The sequence below is a fragment of the Miscanthus floridulus genome, chromosome 10 (genome assembly GCF_019320115.1).
Source record: "Miscanthus floridulus cultivar M001 chromosome 10, ASM1932011v1, whole genome shotgun sequence".
Taxonomy (NCBI): Eukaryota; Viridiplantae; Streptophyta; class Magnoliopsida; order Poales; family Poaceae; genus Miscanthus; species Miscanthus floridulus.
In genome coordinates this window covers 105,637,515-105,655,218 of record NC_089589.1, presented here as the reverse complement: position 1 = coordinate 105,655,218, position 17,704 = coordinate 105,637,515, and the positions used below count along the sequence as shown (strand labels likewise).

The 17,704-nt window shown below is 51.1% G+C and overlaps 1 protein-coding gene across 1 annotated transcript; it reads left to right on the top strand.

Moving 5' to 3' along the window:
• The first annotated feature begins 14,581 nt into the window (after positions 1–14,581).
• On the top strand, positions 14,582–15,124 carry LOC136489198 (uncharacterized). Its single transcript, XM_066485906.1, has one exon. It carries the CDS (start codon positions 14,582–14,584, stop codon positions 15,122–15,124), a length of 543 nt encoding a protein of 180 aa, XP_066342003.1.
• The last annotated feature ends 2,580 nt before the right edge of the window (positions 15,125–17,704 follow it).

Genomic DNA, 17,704 nt, shown 5'->3' with positions numbered 1-17,704 from the left:
ACCAGGGAAAAGTTTGTTGGCAATAAAATTCGGATAAAATATGTAATTGGGCTAGTTCGTTCTTGGTGTAAAATGCTTTGACTTCTTGAGAAATTTAGCCCTTTGTGTTTGTTTTGACCAATATTTTTTCTGAAATCCATTTATCAGTGGCCTCCTGTATATTTTTCTATGGATAAAGTGAACCTTGGTTGTCAGTGGGCATGTTCCATTATGCATATCAAGGAGGAAGAAGGCAAGTGCTAATATTACAGCATCAGTGAGTCAGACAATGACACTAATCTCTTCTAGATAGTAGAGAGCTGGCATTGCATATATGTACAAGTTGCAATGATGCATATTATTCAAGTTGGAGTCACTGGGATGGATTGGAGTTGCGAGGACAGAGGTCTCTCAAGGTGATCTGATTGAGGCCAAGTCAAACTCATTGGGCTGGTCTTTATGAAGGCAAAGACGAGAACTCAAGTCCAGAGTACATAAAGGTTTGCGGATAACATTCTTCAATGTGGCGAAATATTCACCAAGGTAGACATTATTGTGTATGCATTGAATACTTAATTTATACTAAAGGAATTAATATTAGACATATGTTGTAGTAATTAGCAGTTGAGGGTTAATTAGAGCTAAGTGTTGGACTCATGTAGTAACGTAGTCTCTCCATATAAGGGAGATGACTGCACTTGTAAGGGTATGTTTGCATCCATAGAACTAACAACTAGTTGACTAATTTTTAGTCTATAAGCATCTAAATAGATGGACTAATTGTTAGTCCACTAGTCATGACCTAGTTGTTAGTTCACTAGTCCACTTATAGGAGCTAATACGACTAGTTGTTAGTCATAATCCATCCAAACAGGCACTAGACGACACAACGACATAGCGATAGGCTCTCAAGGGAGTGCCATTAGCATTTTGACGAGCCATCAGCTTTGGTTGTTCCTCAAACGGGTACTTGCAAGTTTTAGATGAGACTCTTTGAGTTCACTTGGTTGATACATATGGTCTCTACCATTTGTTTATATATATAGATCTTGTTTGGATCCATAGAGCTAGGCCAAACTAGCTAATAGCAGCTAATATTAGTTACGAACTATTAGCAGCTAGTGGATCCATCCAGGTCATAGTCTTCTTCAAAGCCCTCATGAATGCAAGTAGAGTTCTGCTTTTAGTAGGATTGTACACTTAAACCCTAATAGAAATAAAAGTCCTAATAGCACGTCTTTCTTAAGTCATGCACTCCTAATACAAGTAGGTTTTGAGTCCACATACAACATACTTTGAGCCTTTACCAAAACATTAAGCCCTGTTTGGTTGAGTTGTGATTTTTAGAAAAGCTGCTGTGAGCTATAGGCTTTGGGAAAGCTACTGTGGAAAAGACAGAAGATCGTTTGGTTGAACAACGGTGGCTTTTGCAAAAGTTATTATCAGCGGACCTACATGTCATACATGGCCCACATGTCATTCACTTCTCTCTTCCTTGTCTTCCCCAGCATGCTCCCGTTCGTCCTGGATGAGGCGGCCGGCGGCCACCATGCTGCGCGCTAGCTCGACGGAGAGGCGGCCACTCTGGCCTGCTGCACATGCTACACTGACACCGGCCAGAGAGCGACGGCGCACAATGGCGGAGCTAGAGCAAATTTAAAGAGGTGTTTTTGCTTTGTGGGTGCATAGTTTTTATCGTATGAGTACATACACGGTGAAAATTTGAATATGATCACTGTTTTCTAATTTCTTGCGGGGGCGGCCGCACCCACAGCCATGAATATGGATCCGCCACTGACGGCGCTCACTCTGCAGATCGACGGAGATGGCACAGCTGCAGATCGACGGACAATCGGACGGATGGGGCCGAAGACCATGAGCACGGATCAAAATTAGGAAGGATTGAATCGAAGCTTTCTCAAAGAAAAAGGAAAGTACTGAAGCAACCAATCTGCTGCTCGTAACTGCAGGAGGTACGAGATGGCTTTCTGGATCTCGTGACCGCCACGGCGTGCTTGGGCTGGTGGCCGCGAGGGACGTCAGGCCGGAGAGAACGGGGCTGCACCACCGGAGCCAAGGGAGCGACTGGGAGATGCGCCGCCGTGGCCTCATGGAGCGGGATGCGACTGGGAGATGCGCCGCCGCGTCAGCCTAGAGATGCGCCGCCGCCTAGAGCACGGCCTCGTCCTGGAGCCTGGGTACCTCGCGAGGCCGCCATGAGTCCTCGCCCGCCGCCGGGGATAGGGCGAGGGTCACCGGCGGAAGAAGAGCTCGCGTCGCCGGCGTGGGGAAAGAATGGTCGCGGACGGAAACAATCGAAACAAAAAGAAACGGTACATCAGTGGCAGGTGTGTAATTTCTAGATCCAAAAGCAGCAGAAAGAAGGAGAGGAGCTGATTTCAGTTTTTGGACTAAGACAAAAGCTGTTTTTGTCTAAAATAGCTGTGACTTTTGAGTCTTTGGTTTGCTTTTAACTTTTGCAAAACAAAAACAGGTTCAAAAGCCCATCAAAAGGAGGCCTAAAAAAAGAGGCCCTAAAATAGCATGGCTGAAGTCCGAGTGTGAATGGTCTTAGAAGCCTGGTAGAAGCAATGTTATCTTTACACCTTAAAAAATATCTAAGGCACTGTTCGGTTCCCAGCGAACAACGTCCCGGAACCATTTCGACCAGGAATGTCTATTTAATTTGTATGTAGCAGACTTGAGCAGGAATCGTTTGGGAGCAGGAATGACTCAAACGAAGGAGCCCTAAAGGTATCGTCGGATCACCCCACCTTTCGCTCCGCCTCCGCTCCCGTCGCGGCGGCGCACCTATTCAGGAAAGGATCTGTTTAGGTGACATTAAGTTGTTTTCGCCCTCCTGTCAACTGAATTTTTTTCATGTACTTACAGTGTCTTCTAGCTATATTTACATAGTCTTATTATTAGATTTATAATGATTTTTTCAGTGTAATTTATTGAAAACGGTGGTGTAATTTGGAAATAATACAAATATATGCCAAATTTTTCAGAAATACTTTTAAATTATTTTTATGAATTACAGATACCAGAGAAATATATTTCAAATTATTCACAAATTTTTCATAAATTTCAAAACAAATTTTCCCAAATTATGGTGGGACCCACCTCCCCAACCTTATCCCTTCCCTTCCGTCGCCTGCGCACTTCCCTTCCCTTCCCTTCCGTCGAATGCGCACGCAAACAGAGTCCGGAGAAGAAGCAGCAACGGTGATCCCGCCTGGGAGCGGCCCTCCTCGTCGGCCTCCTCGTAGCCGGCCGTCGGCCCTCCTCGTCGTCCTCCTCATAGCCAGCCGTCGGCCCTCCTCGTCGCCGGCCACCGGCCCTCCTCGTCGTCCTCCTCATAGCCGGCCGTCGGCCCTCCTCGTCGCCGGCCACCGGCCCCGCGCCGCGCCCGCCATGGCCAGGGCCGCGAGCTCTGAGGCGGCCGCACCTGCTGCCTCGTCGACCCTCGCTGACTGCGCGTGCCTCACCTCTTCGTCGGCCGCGTCCCCTACTAGCCGTCCGCATAAGATCAAATGGCCCAAAAATCAGTTGATTGGAGAGGCCAAATCAACCGGCTGAGGTTTAGCAATTCTATAAAAATATGTTGTACTAAAATAAGGAAATCGAGCACCCTTTCAACCGGCATATACAAATTTAAATAAAGAGACAAGAACGCACACATAAAATATGTTATACAATTTAAAATCTAACTTCTTAATTATGGGCACCAAACTGCAACCGGTCACCGATTAAAGATGAGTTAGAATATTTTCAAGCCTAAGATACGACATCTATTTCTTGTCGCTGGCCTCCAACTTCTTAAGCTGAAGCATGCTTGGCAATGCTTCGCCCGCTCACTCGCTTTAGCCAGTCAATTCCGTACGTGCAACATATGATTTTTCATCGAACTCTATAGGTCGATCGTGACACACCAATTATGGAAAAACATACTGATGCGATCCTCGAGCGTGGGAGCACATCCTTTATCATTGTCCACATCGAAGATCACGTGCCAAACATCCATGGACAAACTCACGGCGAAGTCCGCCACCAGGCCACACCCGCCAACGACGTCAGATCTCACAACACCATAGGACGCCGTGCCACTGGTCGTGCCGACCCATGACGTCGGCCAACAACGATGCCCTGGCCACAGCCGCGCAGCCTGCCCATGGCTCTAGTCACTTGCCGAATGTTGACAGCGCACGATGGCAAAGGACACAAGCTTGACGACCAAAAGCCACGAGGCGTAGAGCAGCAGCATCCCAAGTCAGCTCGGCAGTATGACCACGTCGATGCCATGCTACTGTTGCTTCATCTCCGGCCCTAGCTGTCGCCATTACCGACGCACCAAAATTTGAAGTAAACCAGGTTCTCGACGTGGAGCACATGGGGAGACGGCCTGAGGCCCTGCCATGAACAGTGACAAAAAAGAGGGGAAAAAAAGGGTCTGAATGGATTTGAAAATAGTTTAGGATTTCCAATGCAAAAAATTTTACCAACTTTTTTATTTTTAAAAATGATAAAATCAACTTAAAATTGTAGAATGCATAATAATAAATTACACAAGTAATAGAAATATGAAACAGGCTCGGGCTTTATATTTTCTATGTAATTATATTTTTATATTCCTTAATACGTTCGTCTAATCTGCAAGCCACGTGTGTGGTCATATACACAGAAAAAATTCATGAGAAGTGTACAATACACGGACATTTATCTAGTATTTTACCAAAAAAAAAGGGTCGCAAGTTGGAATAGACATGCCACGCATGTGTGTGGAACCGATCGAGTGCACCCTTCTTCACCCCGGTCAACTCGTCAACGTCAAGACGATGCTTTTCTCGCACTATAGAAACATGACTGGTACAGGAGTCGTACGTCGGTTTCCTTCCTGGTCATCTAGCTAGCTAGCAGTGCAGGTTCAGCCGTGTTTGGCCGAATTTTTTATTTTTTAGTCTTTTTTTTTTGAAATTTTTTCACAAATATGTTTTTGAGGAAAGATTTTAAAATCTGGACCCTTAACTCGACGCTAATGTCGGCGTCATCGTTGCTGGCGCCGAGCTCTTGGGCTCGACGCTGACGTGGCAATGATTTGACAGTCAGCTCGACGAGTTCGGCGCCGTGCTCACTGGCGCCAAGCCTCTTACGTTGGTGCAACTGTATGAGTAGAACGCTGCACTCATGAGGGCATGTTTGGATGCTGCCTCCCAGGCAGCTCAGACGCCAGGCAGCGTCCCCAGCCGTTTGATTTCGATCGCCTGGGCTGCGATCGCTTGCCTGGCAGAGCCCAGGCGAGGGCGGCATTCAAACACGCCCTCACTGTCGTCTCCGATGGACTGTTCAGCAGGAAAAACACGCACCGTCGCGTGGCGTCGCGTCCACTGTCCACAGTGGGCATCGCTGCCGTGGGCGCCCATACCTCTGCGTGCCGTGCGGCCAAGCAAAAGCTAAAAGGCATCCTGCCGCATAGCTGCCGGCCTGCTCCTGACGTCTGCCACTCTGCCCTGCCCTCGTGGGTCGTGGGTGCGCCATCAGTGGCATTGCTGCGAGCCTGCGAGCCTGCAACGACGAAAATCGAGCCCTGCGTTCCTGGCTTCCCATGAAAAGCAAAGTAGTACTCTCTGGTCTCTCTGTTCTTTCTTTAATTTGCATTGCAGTAGTACTTCGCCTAATAAAGTTGTACTTATCCGGTGATCGCTCGTCGATCAAGTAGCACTCATCATGTTTTGTTTTGTGGTATCGTCTCCCGTGTCTGGATGCATGGCATTTCGACTTCAAAATTTGAATCCTGTTCTCGTTGTTCGTAAACGTATGCTGCACTTGGGGTGCTGTTTTACACTTTTACTGCGTTCTTATATGAAATCTTTGCTGCCTGCTCAGCCTCCTGCTGTTCTGCTATGATGCTCAATCGAAATGCTGATTAAGCCCCCTCAAGAGTGTGCTGACAGTTCGAAAAGAAAAAAAAACGTGCAGAACTCAGCATATATTACCACCAATTTGTCGCTGGACGGTTCGTAGCTCTACTCACGGCCTCACCTCTCTTTGGAGCGCTCGTGGGCAGTCGAGCTGGTAGCCGGCCCTATTTGCTTGAATTTATCGGCTATAGATAGTATTTTTCTTTCACAACAAATCAGCGAATGGTACTTCTTGGCGTAAAGAACAGGGCCGAAGCCTGCATACCACGACTCGTGTGCACATACATGGCATTTACACACACAAAGCTAAAGCACAGTGTAATCTAAATACACGGCGAGAAAAAAAAATGCACTATTATGATTCTCGGTGAGTCATGTAATTTTAACTTTAACCAAATATATATAAAAAAATAAATACCCTAAAAATTTTAACTCTTATATACTCCTTATAAAAAGTCAAACAATTTTAACTCTCCTTTATAAAAAAGTATTAATATTTTTTGTATTAAATAAGCATCATTGATTGATCATGAATATATTTTCGTAGTAAATGTATACAGAGACATAAGTATGAGTACTTTTTTTTCTATGAAATAGGTCCGACCGAAGAAAGTTTGACTAGTCTCAAATCTAGAGTTATATTCTTTTTTGAAAGTATATAGAGTAAATATTTGTGACACATAATAAGCATCATCAAATTAGTTATGGAATATATTTTTCTATGATCGACTATTTAAAGATATAAACATTAATACCATTTTTATAAATCTATTCAAATCTGGAATGACTCATTGAAAAACAGAGGTTTTACTATAAAAACCCTTTAACAAATAGTATTTGTGGCAGACTGACCGTGTTACTTAATGCGCTTATTAATCGAAGAGCATTGAGCCGTAAAACCGCTTTATTAGTACAGTATATATTCGTTCACGATGTCGACGAGGAGGGAGCCGAAATGGCATGGCAAGTTGGCAGTCGTGCGACAGGATAGCTCCGTAGACCGTAGCTCGTGAGCTTTGATTTTCCTGGGGAAGCCGGGAACGTAGGGCTATCCGACCGACGCGACGAGACAACTCCGTAGACCGATGCTCGCTGTGAACAGTGGACGCGACGCGACGGTGCGTGTTTTTCCTACTAAACAGTCCCATCGGAGACGGCAGTAAGTGCAGCGATCTACTCGTACAGTTGCACCAACGTAAGAGGATTGGCGCCGGTGACCACGGCACCGAGCTCGGCGCCAAGATCTACGGCACCGAGCTCGGCGCCATGCTAAATTACTGCCACGTTAGCGTCGAGTCCAAGAGCTTGATGCCAGCAACGATGGCGCCGAGACGTGTAAGCTCGGCGCCAGCAACAATGGCGCCGAGCTAAAGGTCCAGATTTTGAAATCTTTCCTCCAAAGATATATATGTGAAATTTTTTCAAAAAAAGAGCTAAAAAATAAAAAAATTCAGTTTGTACTGGCCGCAGCTACATATCCAATGGGCCACTGGACATGGATGGATCCAAGGACCACCGTCTCGCATCTCGGCATCTGGACGGCAAATTGGCAACACTACTAGAAACTTGAATATTTCTGTGGGTGATGAATTTTTCTGTGCGTATTTCTCTATATACACAGAAAAATTCGTAATTTCTGTGCGTTTCAAAAATCCCGACAGAAATATTCGAAAACCCATAGAAAAATTGTGTGATTTTTCTGTGCGTATCAATACACACCGAAAAATTGATATTATTCTGTCGGTCTTTTCAAAACTCACTGAAAAACTAGATACACGCACAGAAAAACTATATACACAGAAAAAAAACCCTAAACCTATCTCCAGACGCGGCCGCCCATCCCTATCCCAAACGCACAGCCCGCACCCGCCCGAGACCACGCCCGCACTCCCGTCGCTCCTAGGTCTCGCAGCAGCCACCCCCTCCTTCACCGATGAGGCCACCACCCCCTCCTCCACTACAACTCCTCCCCTACCTTCCCTCGGAAGACGGCAGTGGCTGCCCGTGCAAGGCCGGATGGCGGCGCCTCCGCCCCAGATCTGCCTCCTGCCGTACCAAGGAGCTTCGCCGCTCGCCGCCCCCAGATCTGCCTCCCCCTCCTCTCTTCCACCATCGCGGTGGCCACCCCCTCCTCCACCGGTGAGGCCATCACCCCCTCCACCACCAGATCTGCCTCTCGACTCGCACCATATGCCTGCTCCTCTCCATACCTTTCCCCTCCGCCATCCCACACGCCTCCATCTTCTCGATTTCTCCTTCCCTCTCGGTCCTGGACGATGCGATGCTTGGCGGGAACGATTTCGACTTGCGCGGGAGATCTTGTCATCCTGAGGCCTGGGCTAGGGTTACCGCCCCCATTTCGCGCCTCTCCTTCCTCCTCTGGTTTGATGCGCTCTCTCCACTTCCTCCCCATCGAGCTTGCTTGACCTATACGGTCAACCTCCACCGGTGGATTCGTGTTGGTCCTCCAGTGCTCCGATAGTATATCTCACCTGTCCCCATCTCCTACCCCTCTCTGTACGGTGATTTCTGTTGAATCGTTTGTGGATTTTGTTTATCGTCCACTAATATTAGGGTTCATGTTCTTAGATACTTAGATATGGGCAACATTTTTGTTGATCTACATGTTTACATTTGCTTTCGTCTTGTTCCGCCCTCAGATCTATGTGATGTGCACCTCTTATTTGTTGTACACATGTGTTGTCGCCAAGATCTATGTCAGACGCGCAACTCCTGGGCGGGCCCAAAAACCTAACGACATGCCAGAAGGGCGATCCAGTCTCCGACCGGAAGGCCTGGCCAAGGAGGAATGTCGCTCACTTCTGACTCCAACCTGCCTCTCCGACCGGAAGGCCTGGCCAAGGAAAGGACAACGCTCGCTTTTGACTCTGGCCCGCCTCTCCGATCGGAAGGTCTGGCCTAGAAGGAATGGCGCTCGTTTCCGACTCCGGCCCGTTTCTCCAACTGGAAGGCCGGGCCAAGGAGGAACAGCGCTCACTTCTGACTCCGGTCCGCTTCTCCGACCAGAAGGCCTAGCCAAACGCCGCTTCCGACTCTGACCCGCGTCTTCGACCGGAAGGCCTGGCCAAACGCCCGCTCGGTGAGGACCCAGGAAACGGGTGGAACAAGTAAGACAGGGCACTCAAGTCAACCGCAATACCAAGGACCGTACCTTGTACACCTACAGGACACTACCGACAGAACATATCAGAAGGGTGCCCTGCAACCTTCTAGGCATGTCAGAACCCAAGCAGTATTGTGGGCGCCGACGTTTGCCCTACAGTATTGTGGGCACCATCAATTCCCATACCAAGCGAACACGGTAAAACCCCCCACATGCCTCTAGGCATCAATAGTGTTGTGGGCACCGTCATTGCCATACATGGTTTACATGGTAAAACCTCCCACATGCGTCTGACATCAACAGTATTGTGGGCGCCTACAATTATCTTGTACCCGACGGTGTGGGCAACAAGACTTAGTAGCATAGGTACTCTCTCTCTCTTTTAAGGCCGTCCCCTTCATCTATAAAAGGGGATGCGCTCTCTCCCAACAAGGATGACTTGAACAACAAACACACACAATCCAAGCGACCAAGGATTCCAATGAACAACAGATGTTCAAACACTTAGCACACGTCGGAGCTCCCGCCACTCTCGGCCCTTCGGTTCGGAGTCTGACCAGACCTCTGATACCCCCCATCTTACTCCTTCTCGTTTGTAACCCCACAGCAAACTTCGAGCACCTGGGCTCAGGAATAAAGTCACCGGCTGACTCAAACTGGACGTAGGGCACATTGCTTAAACCAGTATAAACACTGTGTCATTGAGTGCTAGGCCACATCCGAGCATAATGTATGGCAAAACTACAAATATTTACGTGTTGGTCACTTTTTGCACCGACAGTTGGCGTCGTCCGTGGGGAAGACGTCATACGTTCACGCTTTTGGTCATCGGATGGCCCACTTTTCCACCATCTTCACCATGGTGGGCTCAAGTGATACGACTCGCTTCGGCATGCTGGAGTTTCCCGCACTCCCACCTGTTGGGATGTGGGTTCCACCCGTCTTTGAGACATCCCAGACCTTCCTCTTCGGAAGCCTGGACTTCGTCACTGCCCAACTCGGCGTGCTACGCCTTCATAAGAAGGCACTTGTTCCGGCGTCTGTCGGAGGGGCGCCCTTCGTCGGCTCCGGGACTCCCAATGACTTCAACAACGAGGCGCCTGCGCTTCGCTCCGAGCCCACACTGGGCTCAAACCTCATTGTGAGTAATGTACATACTGTTATTTACTCGCTATTTATTATCTTTCGTCGATTCTCTGGAGGGACCCCGCTGTCCCTACCGTGACCGCCTTGCGACCAGTTCCCCAATGGCCTCGCATCCCCTGCGGACGCGTACGCATGGGGCCTCCAAAAAATGCTGACGCCGCCCCCTCTCGCATCCGAATTCGTGGGGATGGCGGGCTACGCCCCCGCCTCTTTTCACGACCTCATGGATGACGATGTTGAGAGCGACGGCTCTAGCATAGGCGACGTCGTGGCGCCTAGCCACCCACTGTCCTAGGAGTGCGCTATGGCGGACGCCTCGGGACAGCCGCCGGTGGTAGTGGAGTCTCTATAGACCCACACACCTCCAAACCCTTGCACGGGGGCCCTCGCGTGTGCGCGGGAGCATAGTGAGGAGCTACGACAAAGGTGGCAGAACTAGCCACCACCTGCGCCGGCGCGTTCGGTGCAGCACATTGCGCCACGCGCGTGTAACCCGATGAGCGGCGCCCGAGGGCACGCCCGTCAAGTCCAGCGCAACATCATGGATGGGGGGAACGATCCCCCATAGTTCGCTCGGGCTGGCCAGAGCATCGCCGCTGCGGCGATGCTTCTACGTGGCCTTCCTGAGCCGAACGAGCCCCAGGAATAGGCGATCCACCAGAACCTTTGAGCACTGGTGGAAACCGCCACCGTTCAACAGGCGGAGAGCTCAACATCGCGACACCGACTTGCAGCCTCTCTCCCCACTAGGGGAGTGGGGACACACCAGATGAATCGATCCATCCGCTCACCTCTATAGCCACCTAGCTCGGCACAGGAGGACATAGCTGCACCGTGGCCTGACCCGATGCTCGCTCCACACTGGCCCCCTATGTGCGAACGCCTCAGGCCAAACTGAGATGCTCATAGCGTCATCAGCAACCGGCATCAGGCCCGACATGATGATGACATCTATCGGGCGGCGCTGAGGGTAGGCGGCATGGGCCCCAGTTGGACCATCAAGGGGAGCGGTGAAACGCACCCCAGTCATGGTCGCCAGACAGACGACTAGAGTCCTAGCCTAGATGGCCCGAGACCGCGGGCCTTTGGTCGACACATCTAGAGGGCGCCGTTCTCACAGTGCTTCCAACCGCCTACCAATATCGCCAAATATACCGAGGAGATGAATCCCAGTATATGGCTTGAAGACTTTCGGCTCGCCTGCCGAGCCGAAGGAGTGGATGATGATCACTTCATCATTCAATACCTCCCCATCTGTGTGGGGGAACATGTTCAGGCACGGCTTGAATTCCTTCTGCACGACAGAATCCATGACTAGGCGGACCTCAAGAGGATATTCGTTAAAAATTTCTAGGGGACGTATGTCCACCCTGGGAACTCCTAGGACCTCAAGAGCTACCAACAGGAGCCCAACGAGTCCCTTCAGGATTACATCCGTAGGTTCTCCAAACGATGCAACTCCCTTCCTATTGTCATCGACACGGACGTCATCAGTGCATTTCTCTCCATGACAACCTGCGAGTCCCTGATCCACAAGCTTGGCTGTCTGAAGCCTCGGACCACCCGTGACCTGCTCGATGTCGCTACGAACCATGCCTCAGGCGAGGAGGCGATTAGAGCAGTCTTCAACGGAGGCTGGGACAAGGGCAAGGCCAAGTGCAAGGATCAAGATGAGAGCCCCTCCATGTAGAGGGGCAAAAAGAACAAGAAGGATCGGCGCCGATTGGCCAACTTCGCGTTGGTCGCCGTGGCTGATCGTGTGGGCAAAAAGCCCCAGTAGGGCCTACCTGACCACTTCAATAAGCTCATGGAGAGCCCATGCACCAACCATGCCTACCCCATCAAGCACCTCTAAAAGGATTGCGAGCTCCTCAAGCGCTTGCTGCGACAGGCCGACAGGCCGAAAGAAGGAAAGGGCAAGGAGGCAACGGCCAAGAAAGGAGGCGCGGCGGGCAAGGATGGGGATGATTTTCCTGATCTCGAGGAGTGCATCATGATCTTTGGGGGGTCCGATGCCGTCTACTCCAAGTGCCAGCACAAAGTGCGCTACAGAGAGGCGTGCGTCGCTAAAATGGCTGTCCCCTCCTTCCTTAGCTGGTTGGAATCTCCGATCACCTTTGATCGAAGGGACCATCCATCCCACATTGCTAGACCAGGACGCTACCCGCTTGTCGTCGACCTCATCGTCTACAAGAAGCGCCTCACCAAGGTGCTGATGGATGGAGGCAGCAGCCTCAACATCCTCTACATCGACACCCTCGACGCCATGTGCATCCCCCGGTCGAAGCTCTATCCGGCGAGCTCTCCCTTCCACGGCGTGATCCCAGGAGCACAGGCGTACCCACTCGAGCTGATCAACTTGCCCATCATGCTTGGCACGGAGGTTCTCACCTTAGAAGTGGTGGACTTCCCAGGGTCGTACCATGCCATCTTGGGGCGCCCATGCTATGCCAAGTTCATGGCGATCCCCAACTACACCTACCTCAAGCTAAAGATGTCGGGACCGAATGGCGTCATCATTGTGGGTAGTGCCTTCTTGCACGCCTTCATGTGTGACCATGAGCATTTCTAGCTCGCCACTGCCATCATCAACTCGTCCGAGCTCCCACGGGTCAGGGAGTTGTCGACCCTAGTAGTCCCGGACTGCAACAAGCCAACCTCCTCGACTGCCTTTCACCCACTCAAGGAAACTAGGGCGGTGGGGATCGACCCCACTGACCCTACCAAGACGGTGTGGATCGGGACCCAGCTCCTGGCCAAATAGGAATGCGAGCTCATCGACTTTCTACACGCCAATCGCGACGTCTTCGCATGGAAACCTTCTGACATGCCAGGCATATCGTGGGAGCTCGCCGAGCATGCGCTGCGCCTCATCCCAGGCTTGAAGCCCGCCAAGCAGCGCCTACGTCACTTCAACAATGAGAGGCGAAGGGCCATAGGCGAGGAGATCGCCAAACTCCTGGCGGCTGGATTCATCAAGGAGGTATACCACTCCGACTGGCTTGCCAATCCTGTTCTTGTTAAAAAGAAGACCGAGAATTGGAGAATGTGCATTGATTATACTGGCCTCAACAAGGCATGTCTGAATGATCATTTTCCTTTGCCGCGCATAGACCAGATAGTCGACTCCACCTCAGGATGCAAGATCCTCTCCTTTCTGGATGCCTACTCAGGCTATCACCAGATTGCGATGAAAGAGTTTGATCAACTCGCAACCTCATTCATTACCCTGTATGGTTCATACTACTACGTAACCATGCCTTTCGGCCTAAAGAACGCTGGCGCCACCTATCAATGGTGCATGCAGCAATGCTTCGCCGATCAAATCGACCCGCTCGACCAACCTGATCAAGTCGATCAGCCAAAACCAACAATCGCCGTCTATGTTGATGACATAGTCATCAAAATGGCTCAAGCTTGTGACCTGATCGCTAATTTGATCGCAACTTTCGCAAACCTCTGAAGGTTCAACATCAAATTGAATCCCAAAAAATGTGTTTTCGAGGTTCCGAAGGGGAAGCTACTTCGATACATTGTGTCCAAACACGACATCGAGGCCAACCCTAAGAAAATCATGGCCATCTCCAACATGGGCCCCATATGCAACATCAAGGGCATATAAAGGCTCACCGGCTGTCTGACCGCACTGAGTCGGTTCATCTCCCGGCTAGGTGAGCGGGGAATGCCTCTCTACAAGCTTCTAAAAAAGATGGACGCTTTCGTCTGGACTGAGGAAGCACAATAGGCTTTGGAGAGCCTCAAAGCGTCACTGACGTTGACCCCAATCCTCATCGCTCCTGAACAGGGAGAACCCCTCCGCTATGTCGTGGCAAGCAACCACGTGGTGAGCACCGCCCTGGTCGTCGAAAGCGAGGAGCCAGGACACCACCTTAAGGTCCAGCGACCCGTATACTTCATCGGGGAGATACTCACCGACCCCAAGGTCCAGTACCCCTAGGTGCAAAAACTCCTATATGCCGTGCTGATGGTAACCCAGAAGCTCCTGCACTACTTCACCGACCACGAAGTCTTGGTCATCACTTCATACCTGCTCGGAGACATCATCCGCAACAGCGACGCCGCGGGACGAATCTCCAAGTGGGCACTCGAGCTAATGGGCCACGACATCAGGTATATCCCCCGCACCACCATTAAGTCTCAGGCTCTTGTGGATTTTGTTGTTGAATGGACGGAGGTCTAGATACCGACCCCGAACATCACCCACGAGTACTGGACGATGTACTTCGATGGGTCCATAATGGCGCCCGGCTCAGGGGCTAGAGTGGTTTTGATCTCCCTGGATGGGAGTAGGCTCTGATACGCCATCCACCTCTAGTTTTTGGCCTCAAACAACACCGCGGAATATGAGGCCCTCATCAATGGACTGCGCATCGCCATCGAGCTCGGCGCTATGCGGCTCTACGTCCGCGGTGACTCGGAGTTGGTCGTTGACCAAGTCATGAAGGAGTCCTCCTGCAAAAGCCCCCTCATGATAGCATACTGCCAGGAGGTGTGCAAGCTCAAGGACAAATTCCATGGGATCGAGCTTCATCATGTCCCCCAAAAGGACAACGACACCGCCGATTTTCTCACAAAATTGGATGCTAGGCGGGTTCCGTCTTCGGACGGGGTCTTCATCAATGACCTTCATGAACCATCTACCCACATCCAGGAAGGGCCATTTCAGACACGCCCTGATGCTGACCCGGCACTCAGGGGCTCCGACCCTAGTACCTCCGTGACAACGTCGCCTGCTGATGTCACCATGGTGGCACTTGATCAAACCGACTGGCGAGCGTCGCTACTCGCCTACCACCACGAGGAGATTCTCCCACCCAAAAGGACTAAAGCACGACAGATCACTCGATGCGCCAAGACGTTCGTCGCACTCAGTGACAAACTTTACAAACAAAGTCCATTGGGGGTACTCATAAAGTGCATCCCTACCAACTAAGGGAAATAGCTCCTCCTCAAGGTCCATGCCGGAATCTACGGACATCACGCGGCCCCGAGGTCGTTGGTCAGAAAAGCCTTTTGACAAGGTTTTTACTGGCCCACCGCACTACGAGATGTAGAGGAGGTCGTCCGCAAGTGTGAGGGATGCTAGTTCTACACTCGGCAAACTCATTTGCCAGCACAGGAGCTTCAAACCATCCCCATCACCTGGCCATTCGTGGTCTAGGGCCTCGACATTGTAGGACCCCTCAAAAAGGGCCCAGGAAGTTTCACTCACCTGCTTGTAGCGGTCGACAAATTCACCAAGTGGATAGAGGCCAAGCCCATCACCAGCATCCGCTCAGAAGAGGCGGTCAAATTCTTCCTCGACATCATCTACCGGTTTGGCGTTCCTAACTGTATCATCACTGACCACGGAACTAACTTCACCAGGAAGAAGTTCCTGGACTTTAGTGATGGATACGGCATCAGGATCGACTGGGCCTCGCTCGGACATCCATGTACTAACGGTCAGGTCGAGCGTGCCAATGGCATGGTCCTCCAAGGACTTAAGCCACACATCTTTGTTTGACTCAACAAGTACGCCGGGCAATGGGTTGTAGGGATCCCAGCGATCCTCTAGAGCCTAAGAACGACCCCAAATAGATCCATAGGATTCACACCCTTCTTCCTGGCCTACGGAGCCAAAGCAGTGCTGCCCACCGACCTCGACCATGGTGCCCCAAGAGTGAAGGCCTTCGACTACGACCAAGCCGCGGAGGCTCAACAAGACGCAGTCGACCTGCTCGAGGAGGCCCACGAGACGACCGTCATCTGCTCCTCTCGCTACTAGCAGACTCTCCATAGGTACCATGAGAGGAAAATCAGAGGAAGGATCCTCGAGGTTGGAGACCTCGTGCTTCGAAGGACCCAATCAACCAAGGAGAAACACAAACTCTCCCTGCCTTGGGAAGGACCCTATACGGTGATCGAAGTGATCCGACCGGGCACCTACTGACTGAAGGACGACAACGGCAACGTTCTCACCAACACTTGGAACATCGAACACCTACGTCATTTCTTCCCCTAAGATTTGGTCTTACCAATTTTTTTCATTCAACGTTCGCTCCTACAAAGCACCCCAGCCCAAACACTTTTGGCCCGGGTTGCTCAGGGGCTCTTCAGGGGTGCGATACCACCTCTCTTTTTTACTATCATATGGTAAATAATTTTTACCCAAACGAAAGGGTAGTCTGTTCCTTTAAAAACCTTACGTAACTTTGCTTTAAACATTCTGACCTATCACACCCCGCCATGACCTGCGGTTATGAGCAGCTAAGCCTCGCAGGCCACACCCGAGTTCTTAAGGTTGCAGCCTACGGTTCAAACGGGTAGGTGCGAAAACACAGTTATGCTATGGTAAAAATAAGGAACGAATAGGACAAGCTCCCCCTTACGAAGTGATTCCATCACAAAACAAATCTATTCATGGATACAAAAATGTTTACACTAGGGGCTCCCCCACAAACTTATCCCTTACATCTATTGACTGTTTTTTCTACTCTAAATAATACTACAGCCGCCCGGCGACATCGGCTACCGGCTCGACCGGCGAAGATAAGGACTGCTCGCTCTCCGATGGGGTGACACTAGGCTCGGTCGGAGGTGGGGCGATGTTCGCTTCCGACCTGGGCTCCACTCCATCCATAGGTTGGGCAACATCCTCCTGGCATGCGCCTTCAGCCGTGTTCGCACGATGAGCATCCATCACCCACTGCGCGGAGACTTGCTTGGACACCAACTGTGCACGTGGCAGCAAACTCTCCTCGAGTGCATGGATGTCCTCCGTGCTCCAGGCATCGACATACCCACTGCAGATGGTGGCGAAGTCAAGGTCCGGGTGGTGCGTCACCACCGAAGTCAGCACCCCCGATGTCCCATCAGAGATGAGGGCCCGAACTTCATCCGAGACCTTCGCCAGTCGGATGGCAGGCGTGCTGGTGCTCGACGACGACTTGAACACTTCCGAGATGACGACCTAGGCGACGTTGCAGATCTGGTCAAGCTCCCCCTCGAGAGCACGTTGCTCTTCAAGGGACTAGGCCAATCCCTCCGCATTCCGACCAATCGTCGCCTTGGCCATCTCCAGGTCCTGCTCTAGCATCCCAACCTTTCCGCCCAGTTCTAGAAGAAGGATGATGGGCTTAGAAGCAAGGAAAAGAAAAAAACACAAGACATCAACCAAAAGCAGAATAGGTACATACCGAGGCGGGTGTTCTCGAGGATGGAGAGTCCTTCCTCCTGCCGAGTCACCTGCTCGCATAGCCAGGCGTTCGACTCCTCCGCCCCAAGCATTTGGCCCTAGAGCACGAGCACTTCTTGGTCGACCTCCGACCAGGCCTTCCGCTCTGACTCTAGGGCCTCTAGGGAACTCTAAAGCATGGCCTCGGTCTTTGCTAGGGACTTCTAGAGCGCCACCTCGGTCTCTACCTGGTGGACCTTCACTGCTGCAAGTCCCCGCTCAGCGGCAGCCACCCGCTCTGCCACAAGCAGTTCCATCGCCTATGCCTCCATCACCTCGGTCGCTCGGTCTTGAGAC

Coding starts and splice junctions, on each gene's coding strand:
- LOC136489198 (XM_066485906.1), top strand. CDS start 14,582: ATGCGGCTCTACGTCCGCGGTGACTCGGAGTTGGTCGTTGACCAAGTC.